The following is a 22,064-nucleotide window of genomic DNA, read 5'->3' as shown; positions in this document are numbered from 1 at the left end:
AAGGTACCAGCCACATAGGAGGAGTAGAGTATAGAATAAAGTTTATTCAGGGTGTGGGGAGGGGAGTTGAGGGGGTAGTAGAGACAGAAAGCAGAAGGTGGGGTAGGAGAGGAGTAGAGGCCGACCATGAACACATGGAGAGAGGGAAATGGGGAGAGAAGGGACAAAGGAGGAAGAGAGTAAAAGAGAAGAGAGTGAGGAGGAGCAAGCAGCCCCTTTTATACTGAATCAGGCAGACCTAGCTGTTGCCAGGTAACTGTGGAGTGGCACCTAGAAGAAATACTAACAGTAAGTACATGGATAAGTAGCAGTCATCTACTATCAAGTGTTATACAGTGTTCATAACTATATGTATTGAGTGTGTCTATACCTTGAGCAGGAGAAGTTTATTTTATTTTTGTTGTTGTTGCTTGCTTGTTTTAAGACATGGTCTTGCCCAGGCTGGCTTGAAATTCACATGTAACTCAAGTTGGCCTCAAGCTCATGGCATTTTTCAGCCTTAGCCTCCCCGTGCTGGGATCACAGGCGTAAGCCACACTGACACATTTATCAGCGTCATTGCAAGTATGAATGCTTCATAATCGTGGTTTTATGAAGCCACAGCAAGAAACTTGGCCCATTACTCACCAAACTTCTAGTATATGGCACATGATTCTATCACTTGAACAGTTGTGAACTGGAGAAAAGTTTCCATAATAAAAGATACTGTCTCACCAAGCTTAGTGGTGTACACCTGTCAGCCTAGCCACTTGAGGTCTGAGGCAGGAGAATTTGACAAGGGTTAACTTAGTGAGTTCACAGCCAGTCTGAGCAAGCTAATTTCCCAGTCATAAAATAATAGTGAAAAGCACGGTGGGGAAAACCTGATAATTAAGGTCACACTCTACCAGGTCCAGATTGCTCTCTGAGCTTGGTGCAAAGTGGAGGATGCATTTCACCAGCAAGGCTTGCCCTTCTCTGACCTTGTCTGGAGAGCCTGAGCCCTCACACCCTCTACCCAGGAAGGTCAAGTAGTCCTTGGCAGACCTACAAGTTCAAGTTCAACTGCTGATAAGAATGGCTTCATATAATGTGTTTATAAAAAGATAAAGGGGGGGTTATGTTCTATAAAGGTGAAGTCAGGTATGGGGGAAGAGGGTGTGTCATTTGTGGGCCCATGCTGAGGCATCCCTTCCCCCTGAGGGACCAGCCTCTAGACGAAGGTATAGAATAGTTTATTCAGGGCATTGAGAGGGTAATGGAGGCAGAGAAAGGCAGAGAGAGTGTGTGTAGAGAAGTTGAGGCTGGTCATGTGTGGGCCATGAGCAAGTAGAAAGAGAGGGGAGAAGGGAATGGAGAGAGAGCTGGAGCAGAAAGGCAAGAGCAAGAGAGAGAGAGGAGGGGCAAGCAGCTCCTTTTATAGTGAGGCAGGCATACCTGGCTGTTGCCAGGTAACTGTGGGGCGGAGCTTAGACAGAATGCTAACACCTACCAGTTCAAGTTCAACTTCTTTGCGGATAAGAACCTGCCCAGCAAGTACCTGGGATTCCTGGAATGCTTCTCCAGACAAACTAAAAATTCACAGCACTTTAAACCCCAGCCAGTGACTTCGTTCACTCTGAAAACTCCTTCCCACTCTTTAAGGTTCACATATAGCCCTTGTCCACCCCGAATAAAGTGAATACATACAAGCTTTCCCCAAATAAAGGTATGTGCACAAGCTAAGATCATCTGTTTTATTTAAAATTTTTGGAGAAGGCCTTCTCTCCTCTCTGGCTTTCACTCCCACCTGGACTGGGATCTTGCAGACCCACCCCTTCTATGCTCCACCTCCAACCCGTTCATCCTTTCAGCCTGGTGTGAATCTGCATCTTCACACCCTGAAGGAGGAAGCACACATGCATACCACAAAAGAGGACTACACATATAGTCCAGTGGTAGAGCTCGCGCCTAGCCTGTGCAAGACCCTAGTCCTCAGTAACACATTGTAGAGGGAGTGGGTTCTCATCCTTGAAGGAGTGTGTCTGAAAACAGAACTTTGCTTGAGCAGCCAGGGTTTCTTACTAATTCCCATTGGATATCTCTTCCCTTTTAACTATAGGAAAATAGTTTGTGTCAGGTCCAGAGGAAACTCCACCTTCCCCCATATTCTGGCAGTTGTTGTGAAGCTGATTCCCATCTACCAGTTGGGTCATTTCCCCTTTCTCTGGCAGAAGGAACTAAGCGATTAGCATGCGAAAGCTCTTGCTGGCTTCCAGGCTCCCTCAGAATACCTGTGATCCTGTATCCTGGCTTTTCTCATTGTCTCACCCACCTTCAAACTTCCTCCAGCTCATGCGCTTCCTCACCTAGCTATCTATTCTCCTTATTTAAGGGACCATGATTCACCGAAGAATGATATCCCAGACTCAGATCGTATGTAAACGCAAAGAGTGTTTTAACCTGCAGTATTTTATCCTGCAGAAGTCCAGCATACTGGACTCTCCCACTACCCTACCTGAATAGAGTGACAACCAAGTGAGTTTGCAGAACTGATTTAAAGCACATTAGGGAATTCTGGGTTAGGTGTCCTCTATGTTAATCTGTTGGGTCCATCTCTATGGACATTTCAGTACCTGGGTGTGGGGGCTGAAAACTTGCTGAAGAAGTCTGGAAACTGCTGCTGTCTCAGACCAAGTAGCAGGACTGGACTTACCTGGACTTGCCCAGTTCTTGAAGATAGAGATTTAGGCCTAGTCTCCTTAGCTGCCAACTTGAAGCCTGTCATGGCATCAGCCTAGCCTTCTCACTTATAACCCTGCTATTTCAGCTGTGCTCCCTCCTTTTTGTCTCATGCTCTTGGTCCACTCTTTCTCTTCATGACTTTCTCCCTACTCTCTTCTCATGGCCATGTTCAGTCTATTACTCTACTCTGGACTCTTTCAGATGCCTCTGACTATCTTCTCCTTCACATCTATAGTGAAAACCTTCCACTTAACTATGCCTTGGATTGGACATGTTGTCCATTCATACAGCGTCTAGTGTGAGGAAAGGAATCTACAGCTGTCAAGCCTTGGGACAGCTGGATCCCTTGCCCAACAGGCTGCACTGCAGTCAGGGCTCCAGTCTCATCCCCAGCCGGAACAAAGGCTCACTCACACTGTAGTTACAAAGGAAATAAGGAAAGTCATTCTACTTGACACTGATACAGCTTTCTCATACTCCCTCGGGGATGTATCCTTTTGTGGCATGCTGTTAAAGCCTGAGTCGACTGGTGTTGGGCATCAGGGTCACTAAAGGACGGTGATAGCCTTGGCTTTCTTTGAACTTTTCCTAGAAATGTCTGTGTGCTTTGGCAGGATAAAACCAGATAGAACTTTCCGTATGTATTTGGCATCTAGGGAATCATATCTTGTACAAATTTGTGTGATGACCCATATTCTTATCTATTTTTGAAATAAGCCTGAAGTTTTGCAACATTTCAATTCTTCTGAAAACTTGGAAAAGGGGAAATTGAATTCTTTTGGGTTACCAGTTTAGATTTATTTACTCAAGTTTTTATCAGACATTATTAGGAAGCTGTGGAAAGTTAGAAAGAGACTTAGTATTTAACAGAACTGGAGAGGCGTGCTCAAGCAGAGACTCTGGTAGGAAAGATCCAAACTTATCAACTGCTCTTGTGAGAACAAAATTTGAAAGCAGCATTGTAACAATAACAAAAATTCATGGTCAGCAAAGACCACCAACAATTTGTTAAATATAGTCATAATAAAAATATTAAGCTCCTGCAGGGGCAGGGTGACAAAAAATAAAGGCATGCAAGGGCGTGCCCAGACAAGTCCAAACAAGCCCAACTGAGTAATGGGCTATCTGGTGTTTACTTCTCTCTCCCTCCCTTTTCTGGGAGGTCCGAGTTTCTACAAGTTCTGCCAGTTCTGCAAGTTGCTGATGTTTGAAATATCCAATCATGTGTAAGCGCGCGAAAATGCCTTCCTCCCCCCACCCCATGCTATAAAAGACCCTTTAACCCACCACACGTGGCCAAAAACCCTGCTCTTGGAGCTAAAGAGCATGTCGTTTTTGACCGCCGGCTCCTCCCCTAATAAACCTCTGCTGATTGCATCCAGGTATGGTTTCTTGTGATTTTGGGGGGGTCGCGATTCCGGAGGCTTGAGGAAGGGTCTCCCGAGTATGGGGCTCTTCATTTGGGGGCTCGTCCGGGATATGCGACCACCTTAATCCAAGAACCACGCTGGGAGGTAAAGGGACACCGCGGTTTTTTTCTGTCTAGTTGTTGTGTGACCTTTTGTCCAAATCGTCTGCTTTCTCGTGTGATAGGGTTGCCTAAATTGCGTGCTGTTTTGTCTAGGTTTGTTTAAGTTATTTGATTTCTAAGTTGTTTGTGCCCGTCTGTCTAGATTATTTGGTTTCTGAAAAGTGCACTTCGGTTTGGACTGGCAGCTGTTTCTGTCTCGTGAGGGGCAGTAAACCATTCGTTTCGAGAGGAGACAATGAGTAGAGTGTGTCTGAGTGCAGCGCTGCTGTCTATGTCTCTGTGTTTTGGTTTCTGTGTCTGTGGACCCGAGGACAGGCTACAACCCTAGGGGACGCCCTAGAAGAGCTGGGAGAGCCAGCTAGGTCAAGGGATTTGACCATCTGACGGTCGAGGGATTCGGCCGGGCGGTTGAGAGATTCAACTGTTGAGTTTCTGAATCTGGGAGACGGAGTCTCCATCTGGAGGAGAAGACGTGGTGTGCTTCTCCGTCTGAGGTCGCGTTTGGCCGACGTGGCCGGGTGTGTTTGTCTGTGTTTTCTGTGCCACCCGTGGCAGGGGTGCGATATCTGTGTTGTTTATGCCACCCGTGGCAGGGGTGAGCTATCTGTGTTTTCTGTGCCGCCCGTGGCAGGGGTGAGTAATCTGTGTTATTTAGTTTATATGTTCTTAGACTCTGACTGACGATCGTCGTTTCTTTTCTTTCCTTCTGGACTGAAATTACTGTGTAAAACATCCTAAGTTAAAAAGAGATAGAGCAGCTGGTGAGTGCTGCTGCAGAGCAGTAAGACAAGCAGGTCCTGTCTCACAGCTTATAGCCAAGAAAAGATTCTGTTTCTCTGCTGTTAGCGGAGGCTACGGAGGAGATAGGATACAACAGCTACCTAATTGAGTGTGTGTGTGGCTATGCAGGGGACCCCAAGGTCGCTGCTGTAACAAATTGGCAGCTTTCCATCTGCTGCCTATAAAAATAGGTAGAGCCCAGATGATAAAAAAACCTGGCGGAGGAGACAGACATCTTCCTTGAGCCATGCTGGATAAAACAGCCGCAGCAAGATTATTCACCTGAAAGTTATAATTGTTTAAAAAAAAAAAAACAAAAAAAAAAAAAAAACAAAAAAAATTGGTTAAAACTGCTTACTTAATTTTAGTTTAAAACTTACTTGTGAGGCAGTCTTCTTTTACACAAAAAAACTGATAATTCACCCTGCTTTGTGGCTAGGAGAAGGGCACCAGCAGAAAGCAGAAAAAAAAAAAAAAAAAGAAAGGGGGGGGGGGCAACAGTTTTTTTAGCTTCTATAATAAAAAAGTTGACAATGATTTTTTCCCAGTTTAATAAATAAAAAAATGTTTTGTTTTTTTCTAAAATTACAGCTTAAAAGTTACAGGCTGTCCTGAGTCTATATATATATATATATATATATATATATATATATATATATATGCATGCTTCAGTTTTGATAAATTTTCTAGCCATTACTGTTTGAGACAATTTCATTATTTATATGAAATTTTTATTAAGATTTGATTCAAAGATGAGAGTTTTGACAAGATAAAATTAAAAAAGTGGTAAAGACTTGTGCTCTTATGTTAGACATAAAAATGTTTACTTTGTTGTTCTTGTTATATATCACTTCTACCAAAGTTTCTATTTTGTTAAAAGTTAAATTCAAATAAGTGTCAAATGTAACTCAAGTTGCTTTTTAAAAAAAATGTTAATACTGTGTAAACCTTTAAACATCGTAATAGTCCTTACTGTGAAATGCTATAAATAAGGCTATTCGTTCTGATTTGATTTCTTTCTTAGAGCTTCAGAGGTGAGCTCACATTACACCTGTGGACAAGGTACTGTTTACAGACTAAATTAGGTTGTGGTCTCTAATATAATGTAAACAGCAGTCATGCAGCCTCACAGATACATTAGTTTGTACAGAGTCCTAAAAGACTATTTACTGCTTTTACAGGTAATTAAAGTAATAAATAAGATAAGAGCCTTTCTTCCACAAGACCCTTATAGGTTCTGGCCTTCAGGAGTAGAAAACAAGAGAAGACACCGAAAAGAATGTTCCCTCAGACATGGGGACCCCATCAATTGATCAGGCTGTGGTCAACAGTGGGTTACAGAAGGTAAGAGACACCCAAAGGCCCACGCCAGATTCCATTGACAGATCTTGAGAGAGCTAGAGACATTCTGTCAGTGTAGACAAGGCTTCAGAGGCTAGAGAGACTACAAAATGAGTCATTGAAAGATTTAGGAAGTATACTATACTATATCAGGGAAAAAGGAAAAGAATAAAAAAAAAAAAAGATAAGATAGATGGGATCATAGACAGGGTTAAAATTATTGGTGATAATAGTAAGTCAGAGAAGGTTAAAGAGTAGAGAAAAGTTGCTGGGAAAGTCTAAAAGAAAAGAATAGAGAAGAGATTAAAAAATAAAAGGTTTACTGTAAGTTGCTGTGAAAGTCTAGAGGAAAAGAGTGAAAAAGATAGTCTAGAGAAAAAAAAAAAAAAAAAAAAAAAAACCAGTGTGCACATTACAAGTGAAGGAGCCAGCTTCGGGTCCAAGAGTGCCCTAACAAATAAAAGCCAGGGCCAAGAAATCCCAGGCCTTGAAAAACATCCCAGATGGTGAAGATATTAGCTCTGTGTGAAGACAGCGATTAAGATAGACAGGGTCCTCCTCCAGGCCAATGGGCCAAAATATATTTATGGACTACCCGAAAATGGTGGACTAAGAGATGGGCTGGGTATCCCATTCATTTATGGTCATCCTAGACTGTTCCTACCCTCTGTTGGGTTGAGACTTACTCCCCAGGATTGGGGCCCAGACAGGCTGCAACTAACTGACAAGAACTCACGGATAGAGGAAAGGCTTCACCTACTGACTCCAGCCGGGAGCCGAGGTAACGTGTTTTACAGACGGGAGCAGTTTTCTCCATGCTGGTCAGAGGCAAGCCAGCACTACTGTGGTGGACACAAATGTCATCTGGACTGACTCCCTACCCCTGAGATCATCAGTGCAGAGAACAACCTTGGAACTTGGGGCTGACAAGAAGACCAACATCGGCATGGACAACAGGTATGCTTTTGTTGCCACAGCACATGTCTGCAGGACTACATACCAAGAGAGAAAACCCTGATGAAGCCAGCAACTGTGAGTACTCGTTGCCCAGGACACCAAAAGGGAGGAGACTCAGTGGCCTGAGACAATAACTGGACAAATCAAGTGTCTTGATATGGGAGCCTGTTCCAGTTGTGGGCCTAAGAGATGGCCTCACTTAAAGCACAGAATAAGAGAAAGAACTCAGACTGCTAGCCATCCTGCCAGATACTATCTAGAGAAAAAAGAGATAATAGTGCACACAAGAAGGAAGAACTATACTCCCCAGAAAGCAAAGGATTTACCAGGCTAAATACACAGATGGACTCTTATAAATATGAGTACAACCAAGTAGCCGAGAGACTTAAAGCGTATAAGGGACCTTAGGTTCTGAGCCAGAGAAATAATAAGACTTAGAATAAACAAGAAATACCTAGGAGAAAACAGCCTAGAATAGGGACCTTCCCGAGGTTTCAAGTGTCCTAGGTAATTAAATCAGAGAGCAGTTTTAAGATAAGACAGGAATTATAGATCCACTGTTTATATTGTCTCCAAAGCTCAGGACAGGTAGAGAGAATATACAGGACCCTAAAATTAAACTACCCTTGGGAACTGGCGCTGGCTAGAGTGTCCCTTGTCCTTGCTCCATACCCAGAATGCCCATTTGTGTGAGAAATGATTTTTCAGGGTACTAAAAGACTGTTCCTGGTGCTGTGGACCATCCGACCTCCTTAAAGTTCACCATCACCACCTGTGACTGATGCCAACTGGAGAAGATCCAGATGCCTGAACAACCCCCTACTCTTTAGCTCCAGGTCTTCTGCTATTCTACAAGGCTAAAAAAGCAGCAGGCCTTGACTCCTGAGACCACCCCAGAGGCACAGGGAAAATCCTGCCTTGGAGGGTGGGACTTAGTGTGTGTACACCCAAGGTTAAATGACAGCTTGTGATTACAAGATTGAAGTTGAAATGTGAATCTAGAGTTATATAGATTTGTTCCTTTTGCAATTTCTCTTTATTATATATGTGATTTTATATATATATAGACAGCTATGTGCCACAAAATGTGAAAAAGTCAGAAGACAACTTTAAAAGTGTGTTACAAAGAAAAAAAAAAGGTGTTTTGAGACCCCTAGTCAGTAAAATAGAGCCCAAGGAGTCCTGATAACAGATACTTAGTGCCTAAAAATGATAAATGGTGAGTTTACAGTCCAAGATTAACCCTTTATATATCTACTTCTGTCTTTGATGAGGTCAAAGATTATTGTGTACTTGTCTAGCTAGTCTCCTAGGTTTATTACCACCCTGAAGGCATTTTTAAATGTGAGTTTGAGATACGCCCTAGACACTTCTGCAGAGAGCCTATTTCTTTGACCCTAGCTATCATACTGAGACTTGGAGTGGCCGCAGAAATGAAAACAGGTACTACTACACTAATACAGACACCCTGTTATTTCCAATAGCTAAGAGCTGCCATTGATATAGATTTGAGAGCCTTAGAACAATCAGTACTTCCCTTTCAGATATTGTTCTGCAGAACAGAAAAAGATTAGACTTGCTGTTTCTTAAAGATAGAGGACTATATGCAGCCCTCAAAGAAGATTGTTGTTTTTATGCTGATCACACTGGGATAGTCTAAGACTCAATGCAGAGACTTAGAGAAAGATTAGACCAGAGACAGATAGAGAGACACAACAAAGTTAGTTCAATAAGTGCCCTTGAGGTTGAGGACCCTACTCTCTGTTGTGGCCGGTCTCTTGATAATAATTATTTTTTTTACTTTTAGGTTTAGGCCCATGTGTCATAAATAGATTGCTAACTTTTATTAAAACTAAAATAGATACTGTTCAATTAATGATGTTAAGACAAAGAGATGAGATTATAAGAGACAAGATAGAAGATACTGATCGTTAACTTTAAGATTAAAGTTATTCCAAACTAAAGGAGTAGGGAATGTGAGAACAAAATTTGAAAGCAGCATTGTAACAATAACAAAAATTCATGGTCAGCAAAGACCACCAACAATTTGTTAAATATAGTCATAATAAAAATATTAAGCTCCTGCAGGGGCAGGGTGACAAAAAAATAAAGGCATGCAAGGGCGTGCCCAGACAAGTCCAAACAAGCCCAACTGAGTAATGGGCTATCTGGTGTTTACTTCTCTCTCCCTCCCTTTTCTGGGAGGTCCGAGTTTCTACAAGTTCTGCCAGTTCTGCAAGTTGCTGATGTTTGAAATATCCAATCATGTGTAAGCGCGCGAAAATGCCTTCCTCCCCCCACCCCATGCTATAAAAGACCCTTTAACCCACCACACGTGGCCAAAAACCCTGCTCTTGGAGCTAAAGAGCATGTCGTTTTTGACCGCCGGCTCCTCCCCTAATAAACCTCTGCTGATTGCATCCAGGTATGGTTTCTTGTGATTTTGGGGGGGTCGCGATTCCGGAGGCTTGAGGAAGGGTCTCCCGAGTATGGGGCTCTTCACTCTAAGTTATTTTATTTTTACTATTCAGCTTATACACTTATATACTGACCTCTCTGCAAAGGGCAACTGCTTTACAAACATGTAAAACAAACTGGGAAAGTTAGGCTCAGCCTATGACTGGCTTTCACCTACAGCGAGGCCTATGATACATCATTACTGTGCTGGTTAATTTTTGTCAACTTGACAAAACTAGAATCACCTGGGAAGAAGGAACACAATTAGGGAACTGTCTACTGGATTGGTCTGTGGCCAGATTCCTTGATTAATGATCAGTTGTGGAGGGCCCAGCCTACTATGGGTGGTGCCACTTCTGGGCAGGTGAACTGGGTGTGTAAGAGAGCAAGCTGAGCAAGCCGTGGGAATAAGTCAGCAAGCATTGTCCTTCCAGGATCTCTGCTTGATAGTGGGCTCTAACTTGTAAGACAAAATAAACCCTTTCCTTCCCAAATAGGTTGTGGTGATTGTTTTACCCCAGCAAGAAGACCCTAACAAGAACAATAGATTAAATTGCCTGTCTTTAATATTCATAATACAGTGTTAAAATTTATAAACCTCCTAATCTATAATAATTGTGCATGCTGGGTCTATTAGTTATTTTTGTCTTACTCTGAGAAGATTCTCTGATAAAAGCAACTTAAGGGAGATAAGTTTTACTTTGGCTTACTGTCCAAGATACAGTTTATCATGACAGGGAAATAAATGCTGGCAGCAGGAACTTGAGGGAGCTGGTCATGTTGCATCTGATGTTAGGAAGCAGAGAATGATGGGTCTAATGCTCAGGAAGCCTCGGTGTAGTCCAGGATTGGAGGCCAGGGAGCGGGTGCTACCCAGCTTTAGGGTGGGTCTTCCATCCCAACCTAATCAAGATACTCCCTCAGCTATTCCCAGAGGCTGACCCAGATAGTTTCTTATAGGTTTGCCCCCAAACTTGCCTTTTAAATGATTCCAGCTTCTGTCAAGTTAGTTGCTAATCATTATTAACCATCATTCCAGGCTTGTACATGCTAGGCAACGATTTTAGCACTGAGTTACATACAACCCCGGCCTTTAGGTTTCTGAGACATGCCCCTAAGAATGTTCCAAATGACCTTTTATTGGGGTTTGGCTTTTACAAAATGTAAATAGAAGAACATTTCAACACAAGTGATAATTACATTTTGTTGTAAATGAATTTCATTGATGCAAACCCAAGAACATCTTGCTCTGTGGACAGTCTAAAGAGAAGACATACATTTTTTTTTATCGAAGAAGCAACCATACAGCTCTTAGTATATGAGCTGTTCTAAGTAACCTGCGAATATGGGAAAGTATAGACATGTGATGAGGGCTTCCAAATGGGAAGGTGGGAGCTGGGAAGATAGCTCAGATGACAGATTGCCTCCTACAAACATGAAGACTTGACTTCTGATTTCCAGTACCTAAGTAAAAGCTAGGCACTGCAGCTCATTAGACACAGCCCAGCCAAAATCCACATACCCCAGGTTCAATGAGCGATTGTTTCAAAAACTTAAATTAAAGGGCCTAAGAGATGGCTCATCTGTTAGGAGCACTTGTTGCTCTGCAGTGGATCAAGTTCAGTTCACAGAACCCACAAAGCAGCTCACAAACATCCGTAACTCCAGTCCCAGGAGATCCAACACCAGTTTCTGGTCTCTGTGGGTACCAAGCGTGTACATACATAGTGTGTAGGACCGTGATAGGATGGCTGGATTTGGTAGATGCCCTGGCTGGAAAGCCCAGAGACCCAACAGGTGTCCATTGCCTGTAAGGGACGGGCATCCATTCCACTGCGCTCCCAGAATCCAGGCTTCTAACACATAGCGTGGAACTCCATTGACCTGCACTCTTCAGCCATGCTCCGGGCAATGAAGCCCTGACCAAAGAGCACAGGTAGAGGGCAGAGACTACAGGCCTCAGGCCCTAGAGAGATTTACATACTAATGAGATGCCTGAAGGCCAGAGGGCGGAGCCAATTAAGCATTCTTCCCCAGCCCTTTCCCCCTCCCTCCCTATTTAACTCAGGTCTGCCCCGAGTTTCACAGGTGGGGAGGTAGGGGGGTGGGAGGCAGGGGGTGCACATCAAGATTCAACCATCATTCATCATGCCAATAAAACCGTTTTGGAAACCCAAGGACTTTCTCGTGTCTTTGGGGCCTGCTCTGTGAGGAACGGTGGAGAAGCCTTTAATGAGCCACTGTAGTTGTAGCCGCTGTGCCTAACTTCCCCCTGGAGGAACTTTCAGCATTCCCATCCACCCTACCCACAATAGTGTTCATACATAAATGCATGTAAACACTAAAATATCTTTAATAAAGTTGTGCAATGGAGGAAGACACCCAAGGTTAGCCTCTGCTTTCTCTCCCCATGCACAGGCACAAATGTGCCCACGCTTATGCATGTGCATTTACCATATGCACAAGTTTAATGGATGAATGGGGCAAGAACGCATTGTGCTTGGATTGCACACTAACTTAGTAATAGACAACAGCAGGGATGCGAGGTGGGAGATTAAGGTCCCAGCCCTCTTGTATTCTCTCGGATTTCCCTACCTGGTCAGGATGTTGATTACTTGGATTTTTTATCTACTGAACAAGATCATTTTGATCCCATGAGGCTTTTGGGTAATGTGAACCAGTTTGATTCCTACTGAGTGGGAGTGGTCATTTCTTTCTACACACCTCTTCCTGCTTAGTCTGGTTGTTGTAGCTGCTGCTGTTGGCTGTCTCTGTAGTGTTCTAAGAAAAGTTGGTGAAGAATCTGTCTTCAAAACTTGCTTCTGGAACTGGGCATGGTGGTGTACACCTTTAGTCCCAGCACTCAGGATGCAGGGGCAGATGGATCTCTGAGTTGTAGGCCAACCTGGTCTACATAGTGAGTTCTAGGTGAACCAAGACTGTGCAATGAGAAGTCTCACAATAAAGGAAAAAACAAATAAAAACAAAACTTGCGTGGGGACCCAACAAGATGGCTGCATGGGTAAGGTTCTTGCCGTCAATCCCAACTCCCTGAGTCTGTTTCCAGTAGTCACAGAACAAATTAAAAAAATCCTCCCACCTCCACATGCACACTATGGAGTGCAGTGTTCCACTGGGTTTTATTTAAGTCTTTGTAGGAAGGGTTTTAGTTTCTGTTTTATGCTCAGTCTAATTTTTCTCTTTGAAATTTATCAATGTTGTTATTGCTTTTCAAGAAGTTTTCTCTAGAAACAGTTTTATAATCATTTTCATTTGTTTGTGTTTTAGACATGTCTTGCTCTGTAGCCCAGGCTGGCTTTGAACTCATGGTAATCCTACTGCCTCAGACTTCTGAGTCCTGGGATTACAGGTATAAGCTACCACACCAAGTTAGAGATGTTATTACTCAGTAAAATGGAGTTTACAGATTTGCTTCATTTTATTTGTTTGTTTGAGACAGGGTCTTATTGTGTATCCCTGGCTGGTTTGGAAGTCTCTATGTAGACCAGGCTGGTCGCAGACTCACAGAGATCACCTATTTCTGCCTCAGGGGTTCTAAAGTTAAAAGCATATGTCATCACACCTGTACACTTATAGTATTTGCCTGTAGAAATCACTTAGAGACTAAGGCAGAGGGTCACCAGATTCCAGCCTAGGCTACATTCTAAGACCATCTCAAAGGGTAATCATTGCTTTTGAACAGACTTTTCGATGCAAATCAAAATACAGTTTGTGTTACAATAGAAGTTAATGCAAGAGAAAAATATGAACGTTGCATATGAGCAAAACTTTAACTTTCTATTACATTTATTTATTTGTATGTGTGTGGGTACATGCATATTACACATACCTCCGTACATTATAGGTGTTAGAGGAGCTGGCTTTCTCCTCCCACCACATGAGCACCAGTCCTAAGGCTCTGTGACAAATACCTTTACCTGCTTAGCCAAGCCATCTAACCAGCCCAATAATTTTACAGTGGACAATATATTTTCATTTAGAACCTCCTTTGAATCAGTTTCTTAGGAGGTCCCTAGAGTATGTTCTCTGATAAATTGTTTCTTAGTGTCTTTGACATCTGTCTTGTTAGGTTTTCCTATTTGCTAGGTTGTTCATAATAAGCAACTTCTAAACTATTGTTTGTCTATGGTAGGCTGCTCCACCCCGAGCTTATCTGTCCAATCAGGTTTACAGATTGGCCTCTGTCAAACAAAATTCCAGATGGATAAGAATTTAAAATTTTGGATGTGTAATAGGGCATATCTGGTCTTTACAAAAAAAATTCTCTGTTCCGTGTAAGTTTTCAAATGTGCCGCACATGTGCTTTGTTTCCAGGTCCATATTGTGGGAGCTGGGCTGTTCCCAAAGAGCTCTGGCTGAACTCAAACGAAGTGACTGTCCGCTTCCAGAGTGGATCTCACATTTCTGGCCGTGGCTTTTTGCTGGCCTATGCCAGCAGTGACCATCCAGGTACAATAAAAAAAACCCATCAAGCTTATCCACCTGGGAGTTCCTTTTGCTTCTTATCATTTCCTTTGGGCATAATTGTGACCTCAGATGCAACAGTACAATATGAGAACAAGCTAGACATGGAAGTCCATACCTTTAATCCCAGCATTCCAGAGCCAGAGGCAGACGCCTGCCTGGTCTACATAAGAGTTTCAGGCCAGCTGGGGTTATGTAGTAAAACCCTGTTCTGTGGGGAGAAGAAAAGGCCTGAGGACAGAGGGGAACAGCTTCTTTGTAAGTAGTTGGTACCGATTGCATCCTTTTAGTGCATATGGTGAATGGATCCAGTGATGTGTATGGGATGGAATAAATCTTGTTTCCTATAATCCTTGAGTAACACATCTTTGGGGAAATCCTCCTGACCTAGCTGTCTGGCTTCTCTGAAGCCCTGTCCCTAGCCTCCTTCCTTGCTTAGGAAGCAAACCTTTTAACTAGTGACCTCACCCCTGTCACACATAAGTTTGGAGACACAGTAGGGTCACATGACCCTCCCAACCATGGGTGGGAGAAAAGGGAAGAGAACATGAGTCCTGGTGACAGGGAAACCGCCAGATCCTTCCTCAGCCTCATGGTGCAGAGTCATCACCCTGCCATTCGCTCCATGCCTATCCAGGGTCACAGGTGCCCTGTGTTCCTGCTGTCACTCTGCTTTGGTAGAACTATGTCTGGAAGGGGATCTACCACACATATGAAGGCAATTGTGACTGGTGTTCACCATAGTTTGCTCCTTAAGAAACATTCTGAAAAGAGCTGGAGAGATGGCTCAGCAGTTAAAGAGTACTGGCTGATCTTCCAGAGGTCCTGAGTTCATTTCCCAGCAATTACATGGTGACTCACAACCATCTGTAATGGGATAGGATGCCCTCTTCTGATGTGTCTGAAAAAAAAAAAAAAAGAAAGCCCACTTGAGGGTCTGGAAAGATGGCTCAGCAGTTAACAGCACATATTGCTCTTATAGAGGGCATGAGTTCAATTCCCAGTGTTGATGTCAGACAGATCATAAATTCTTGCACATCAGAAGAGAGCATTGGATCCCATTGCAGATGGTTGTGAGCCACCATGTAATTGCCACTGGCTGAGTTAAAATGTTCTAGGGAACTGAGTATGCCACTATTGACGGAGCCTGGGTTCTGTTTCTAGAACCACAAACATCCAGTTGTGGAGGCACAAACCTGTGATCCCTCAAGTGTAATGCACTCAAGGAAGATAACTGAGAGGACCAAAACATTTCAAGGTTGTCCTCAGCTACATAGTGACTTGTATGGCCAAACCTGGACTAGCCTGGGCTGCCTCAGACTCTGTCAAAAAAAAAAAAAAAAAACGGAGGGGTTGGGTGGGGGAGGGAATGTTTCTGGGATTGTTTGCCACGAACTGTGATAGGATTGTTAATGATTTTCCTCTCATTAAGCATATTGTGCACACGAAACCTGCAGGTGTATAGTAATCACAGTTAGAAGTAGATTTTGTTATTGTTCTCTAGACAGTAGCACTGAAAACTCCCCATCAGTGATAGGAAAGAAGAAAGAAGCTGATTAAACCCTGGAGACTATAATCCCAGACTTTATTTACTTGTAGACAAGAAAATTCAACTAATATAATAATGCTCTCGAAGTTTTCTTTTTTAGCTGTAAAGAAATATTTAGAAACAGGTGGCCTGTTTTCCACTCACCTGCTCACTGTACCCTCTCTTTATTTGTAATAGATTTAATAACCTGTTTGGAACGAGGCAGTCATTATTCCGAGGAAAAATACAGGTAAATATGTGTGCTAAATTATTCATGTATATAAGATGTTCCCAAAAGGCAGAATCTGCAAACCCTTTGCACTGTAAATAATTGTAGTTTTTATAGCCAAAAGTCCCTGTTGCACTGACTCATGCAGTCTCCGTTGCTGTTGAAGCAAAAAAGCAAAGGTAGGCGATAAAAACCAATAAGTCAGCATTCTAAAGTTTTGTTTATACCAACAAACCCAGGCTGCAGAGACAGCTCAGCAGTCGGGAGCACACTGCTTTTGCAAAAGACCTAAATTTGGTTTCCAGGTCCCACCTCAGGAAGCTCACAACTACTTGTAACTCCAGCTCCAGGAGCTCTAAGGCTCTATTCTGACCACTTTGGGTACCCATACTCACGAGCTCATGCCCGTACCCATACAAAAATATGTACTTGTACACATGATTTAAGTGTGGAAATTCAAAATAACATTGAAAACAGCAGCAGGCTCAGGCTGGCTCAGACTGAGTGTGGTGGTACACACCTGTATTGTCCTACTCATTGAGAACTGAAGGCAAGATGTTCAGTGGTGAGCCTGGGCTGGGCTGTATGAAATGCATGTGCGCGCACACACACACACACACACACACACACACACACACGAAGAAGAAGAGGAGGAGGAGGAGGAGGAGGAGGAGGAGGAGGAGGAGGAGGAGGAGGAGGAGGAGGAGGAAGTTGGTCCATACTTTGCTGATCCCTTAGTTCTGCTGTGTTACCAATGAGCCACAGTTGAGTCTGGAGAGTACTTTTTCCCTGGTTAGTATTTGAAAATGAGTTGTATAATTCTTTCATAGGGGTTTTGTCTTTTACCCTAAAGAAAAGCCTATGGAGACTAAAGATACGGATTGTTAGTTCAGCTTTACTTTAACTACAAGTCTACTAAATTTCTGATATATATTTCCTCCTCAACCATCAATGAAGTGACAGAGGGAACTCCCAATCATAGGGACAGTCTTTCGGCAATTCTTTGTTATGGCACTGGGGAATGCCTTCCTTCCCTGGATTTTACTGTCTACATGCCAGTTGTGACAACCACAACTGTCTGTACACAATGCCTCATGTCTTCTGGGGGACAAAACACCCCCAGCTGAGAATTTCTGTCTAGAAGCCAGTGCCAATAGCAATAACAAAAAGCTGTAACTTTAGAGTGCTTTCTTAATGGCCTGCAGCTTTCCCTACCACACATATAAGTAGCTCTTGTGATATTTCAGTATTCCCGGAAGGTTGCCTCTGATACATCATGAAAATGGCTCAAAACCACTGTCACTGCACTAAGTGTGCTCCAGGAGCTAGGCTTAAGGGCTCATGTTCTTACCTATTCTCAGACATTAACTATCTCGCACATTCTCAGTGTGAGTGTTTGATGTGCAGAATCAATTCCAGTATTAGCTGATATTAAGTGCACTCATGGAACATGAGGAATCCAACTATATGAAAGTAAATGTTGCTTTGTAAGGTTATTGTTCAGCCCATGTATACAGAGGCTCTGGCCTCTGGAGTTTTACCAGCCACGCGTTCCCAGTGCACGGTGATAGGGCCCTGGGTATCATAGAAAAGGACAATGCAGTCAAACATATAGTGTGACATTATGGTGACGGATTGGTTCCACTGTAGGCCAGCCATTTCGCAGTGCTTAAGTATGGCCACTAATGCAGGCCCACACCTCTCACCCATAATTCTGGAATACAGAAACCTTTAGAAGTCCTTTGTTACTCATTTGATTGTCAGTTCATTTGACAGCAAAATTAGACTGCATTAGCACCAGGCTATTGAGTCTTTCTGCATTTTACTTACTATAGCTACTCATGCATTCTGTGTGAGCTGTTACAGCTCTTGATTGACATGCTCTATGAGGGGTCTTATATTATGAGCATCATCGGCACCGTTTCAGTTTCCTGCAATCCTAAACTGCCTGAGCTGAGAGGCTCTTCTGGCACTAAGCAATTCTTCTCTTAAGGACCTGCGAGCCTGCAGGAGGGTGTTTTTTTATTTATTTCTCGGTTCCTTGATTACTACTGCCATGCAGGCCCTAGGAAAGAACTATGAAACATTTATTTGGGTTGTTTGATAATTAGTTGTCATTACATGGTAATTTTCTAAGCAGTGAGAGGAAAGTGAATGGAAGGGGGAAAAACAGCTGCTATTTTGGAATCTGTCACTTTATAAATGGAGTAAACAGGCCTCAACCCTACACAGAGGCTAAAAGCAACTGAGGGGGGAAGCTGAGAGCAGCTGTAAGGCCCCCCACGAATGGAGGACCTCACCCAAGCCTCGGGAATTCGCAGCCACCCCAATAACTACAAGACACCAAACTTGATGTAATCAGCAAGAGACATATTTTAATCAGTATACTGAGGTCAAGACCTGTAGCCCACGCAGGGGCAATGGGGTCTGACCCTGGGGCTTTGGAGACAGAGAGAATTTAAAGCCCAAAACCACAACTCGGGGTGGGGGGGGGAACCCACCACACAGGGGGAGTAAGGGAGGGCTATTGGAGAGCACCTGTGGAAAGTCCCAGCCTATTATTCAGTTTGTGACAGGGCACAAGGAACAGGCTATTCTCTAAGAGCCTATACGTAATCAGCCAAGTTCCTGGTATCCAGGATGTATGGACACGCTGAGAACTCTCAACTCAAACTCTCCTGGTATCCAAGGTGCACAACTCAAACTCTCCTGGTATCCAGGGTGCACAGGAACGCTAACTTGAACTCTCAGCTCAAACCCTATTCAATCTACCTTATGGTCAGTTTTTAGTTCCTGGTACCCATAGTGCTTGGTCATGCTATCTTAAACTCCCAGCTCTGAACTCTATTCAATCCATCATCTATTTTGTCTTGTGGATAGCTAGTTTCCTAGGACCCAGAACACAGAACAAGCTGATCTGCACTCTTGACTCCATCTTTGAAAAGTTTAAAAGATTTTTAACTCTTTCACAGCTACTGATCACCCCATACCAAGTGGTCAATCCTGAAAACATACATAGAAGTAACAGTGGTAAAGCCAAGCAGGTCATATTTATGTATTTAAGAATATATGTATATACACATGTAACAACAATTAATGTAAAAAGAGGCCATGAATTTGAAAGAGACCAAGGAGGAGGGGCATATAGGAGGCTTGGAGGAAAGAAAGAAAAGGAGGAAATGGTGTAATTATAACATAACCAAAGGAAGGAAGGAAGGAAGGAAAGAAGGAAGGAAGGAAGGAAAGAAGGAAGGAAAGAAGGAAGGAAAAAAGGAAGGAAAGAAGGAAGACTGTCAAGTCATATAGAAACAGGGATATACAGCATTCATCTTCACAGCTGTCAGTGTTTTTATATGTTTGCTGTGTGTGTGTTCATTCAAAGATATATGTAGATGTCTTTGATGTGCTGATGCTTCAAGAAACTAGAGAGAAAAGAGACTGAACCGCAGGGAGTTTATATACTGTGTTCAGGGTCAGCTAGCTAACCTTGGTCTGAACCAAGTCACTCAGCCTCTAGCACTGAGACCCTTTGTCTTAGTTAGGGACATCATGACCAAGGCAACTTTTACAAGTACAGCATTTAATTGGGGCTGGTTTACTGGTTCAGAGGTTCAGTTCATTATCATCATGGTGGGAGAATGGTAGCATCCAGACAGGCATGGCATGGTAGGAGCTGAGAGTTCTACATCTTAATCTGAAGGCAGATAGGAGAAGACTGACTCCCAGATAGCTAGCTAGGAGGAAGGTCTTTCAAAGTCCACCCCCACAGTGACACACTTTCTCCAACAAGGCCATACCTCCTAATAGTGCCACTCCCTGGGCCAAGTGTATTCAAACCACCACACCCTGCAATCACATTACCATCTGTGATGGGTTCCTGGAAAGCTCTTTGAAAGATGACTTAAGTAAATTGAGCCCGATTTTATTATACATTTGTAATGTTTGTGTTGGTGGGTCAAACTTGTCCTTGAACTGTATTCTTCTTGTATCAGCCTTTTGATTTGTTGGGCTTATAGGTGTGTATGTTTAGGACCCGACTAAACTCTAATTTTAAAGCATTTTTCTTAAGTGTAAGGGTCATTTATTATTACATAGACCAGTATTATCAGTTATAGTAATCCTTGTGACTATGTACTTGAACTATGGCAAGTCCAAGGTGAAGTGTGCTACAGGTGTAAAATATATTTCTAGTACTAAGAAGAAAGTTAAATTATCTCCTTGATTCTTATTGGGTTTTATTAACAGAATTTAGTTATATTATGTTAAATGTATATTATTAATCTTACCTGTTTATTTTTACTTTTTCTAATATAGGTACTAGAATATTTAAATTTACACACGTGGCTTCTATTTTGTTTCTGCATTAAAGTATAGTTTAGATCATGAACTATTGTAGCCCATGATTGTACTCCAGGACAGAGTTTACGAGTGCTGCTTTTTATCTTCTTTTTATTTATCCAACCACAAAATGTTATACACTTTAAACATTTCTTTTAATAAGAATAATGTTGCTGGGCAGTGATGGCGCACGCCTTTAATCCCAGGCAGAGGCAGGCAGATTTCTGAGTTCAAGGCCAGCCTGGTCTACAGAGTGACTTCCAGGACAGCCAGGGTTACACAGAGAAACCCTATCTTGAAAAACCAGCCAACCAAACAAACAAAAAAAAAGAATAATGTTATACTATATAAGTAAATTTTTCCTTTACCTTAAAAATATTTCTTAGGCATCTTAGAATCCAAGTGTATTGGGGAAGCCGCTTTAATACCGAACACATGATAAATCCTTACAGAAAGCAAATAACCATCGTGTAAACATTCTTTCCAGGCTAACATTTTAGATTAGTTTGTGTTTTTGTAAGTCAAGTTTCTCATTTGTCTTTAAAGCAAGATATTATTTGCCTACAATGTGAACAAGGGGCGGGGGGGGGGGGGGGACTCAAAGTTGCCTATGCATTCATTTTTATTTCCAGAATTACCATGTGCTAACAGTGCCATGGGCAGGGAATTTGTTTTTATTAACTGTGGAGCCTTTAGATCCAAACACCTGCCCAACTTCCATGAAAGGCCATAGATTTATATACTCATTCATTCATTCATCTTTCTCTTTTTCTTTCTCTCTCTTTCTCTCTCCTTCCTTGAACTCAGGGTCCATCCTTTTACTTTTACATCTGTGTGTGTGTGTGTGTCAGAAATTAAATTGAAATGTAGTTTAATGCTTTTCTTTTTTCAATGTAATTTGATAACGTATTTTTTTTTCCAGCAAATTCTGCCCAGCTGGTTGTAGAGACATAGCAGGAGACATTTCTGGGAATACGAAAGATGGCTACAGAGATGTAAGTAATTAAGAGTGATTCCAAAGACGTGTTGCTTGCTTTGCCTGAATTGATTGCAAAATCAAATGAAATAGGATACAGAACTCTACGTAGATATAGGCTTTGCTATTTTATGAGACAGTAAAATGCAATAAGTTTGAAACCAAAGTTGTTTATGCATTCATTCTTATTTCCAGCATTTCTAAATAGAAGTAGTAGAAGTGAAATGAAAGACAAAACTATTTTTAGCACCTAAGAACTATTATTACATTGTATTGGTCAGCGCTTTCTTCCTGTAATGAATTCCTGAGACAAATTTACAGTAAGAGTGTAGAAGTCAGTTTTCATTTCTCATTCTGGTAGGTTCAGTCCAGTCCAGTTGCTGCTGGGTCTGAGGTGGAGCCCAAGGACCACTGGGAAGCAGAACGAGGGAAGAGGGCATTCTGTGATCCCTTTCAATGGCACATTCTTGGTCACCTAATGTCTTCCCATAAGGCAATACTCCCATGACCTAATAGTGCTATGGGGTGGGCCCATGAGCCGTGAGATCCAAACACATGTCCAATTTCCACAAAAGGCCATAGATTTGTATACTTATTCATTCATTATATATTTACTATATACTTAAACATTCATTCATTTCCCCCCCCTTCTCTCTCTCAGGGCCCATCCTTTCTTTTTCTTTTACATGTTGTGCGTGTGTGTTGGGGGCCGACTTTTAGCAGAAAGCGGCTATCAGCT

General features: G+C 42.6%; 1 protein-coding gene across 1 annotated transcript in view; it reads left to right on the top strand.

The window, feature by feature from the left end:
- Positions 1 to 22,064, top strand: part of Dcbld1 (discoidin, CUB and LCCL domain containing 1) — a 97,159-nt gene that overhangs the window by 47,452 nt on the left and 27,643 nt on the right. The window contains exons 3-5 of the mRNA XM_034524830.2: positions 14,105 to 14,239; positions 15,981 to 16,032; positions 21,272 to 21,344. Of these exons, the coding sequence (XP_034380721.1) occupies positions 14,105 to 14,239; positions 15,981 to 16,032; positions 21,272 to 21,344 (260 nt within the window). The remainder of the gene's footprint in view (positions 1 to 14,104; positions 14,240 to 15,980; positions 16,033 to 21,271; positions 21,345 to 22,064) is intronic.

The sequence above is a fragment of the Arvicanthis niloticus genome, chromosome 20, assembly GCF_011762505.2.
Source record: "Arvicanthis niloticus isolate mArvNil1 chromosome 20, mArvNil1.pat.X, whole genome shotgun sequence".
Lineage (NCBI taxonomy): Eukaryota > Metazoa > Chordata > Mammalia > Rodentia > Muridae > Arvicanthis > Arvicanthis niloticus.
This window is presented reverse-complemented; position numbering and strand designations above follow the sequence as displayed.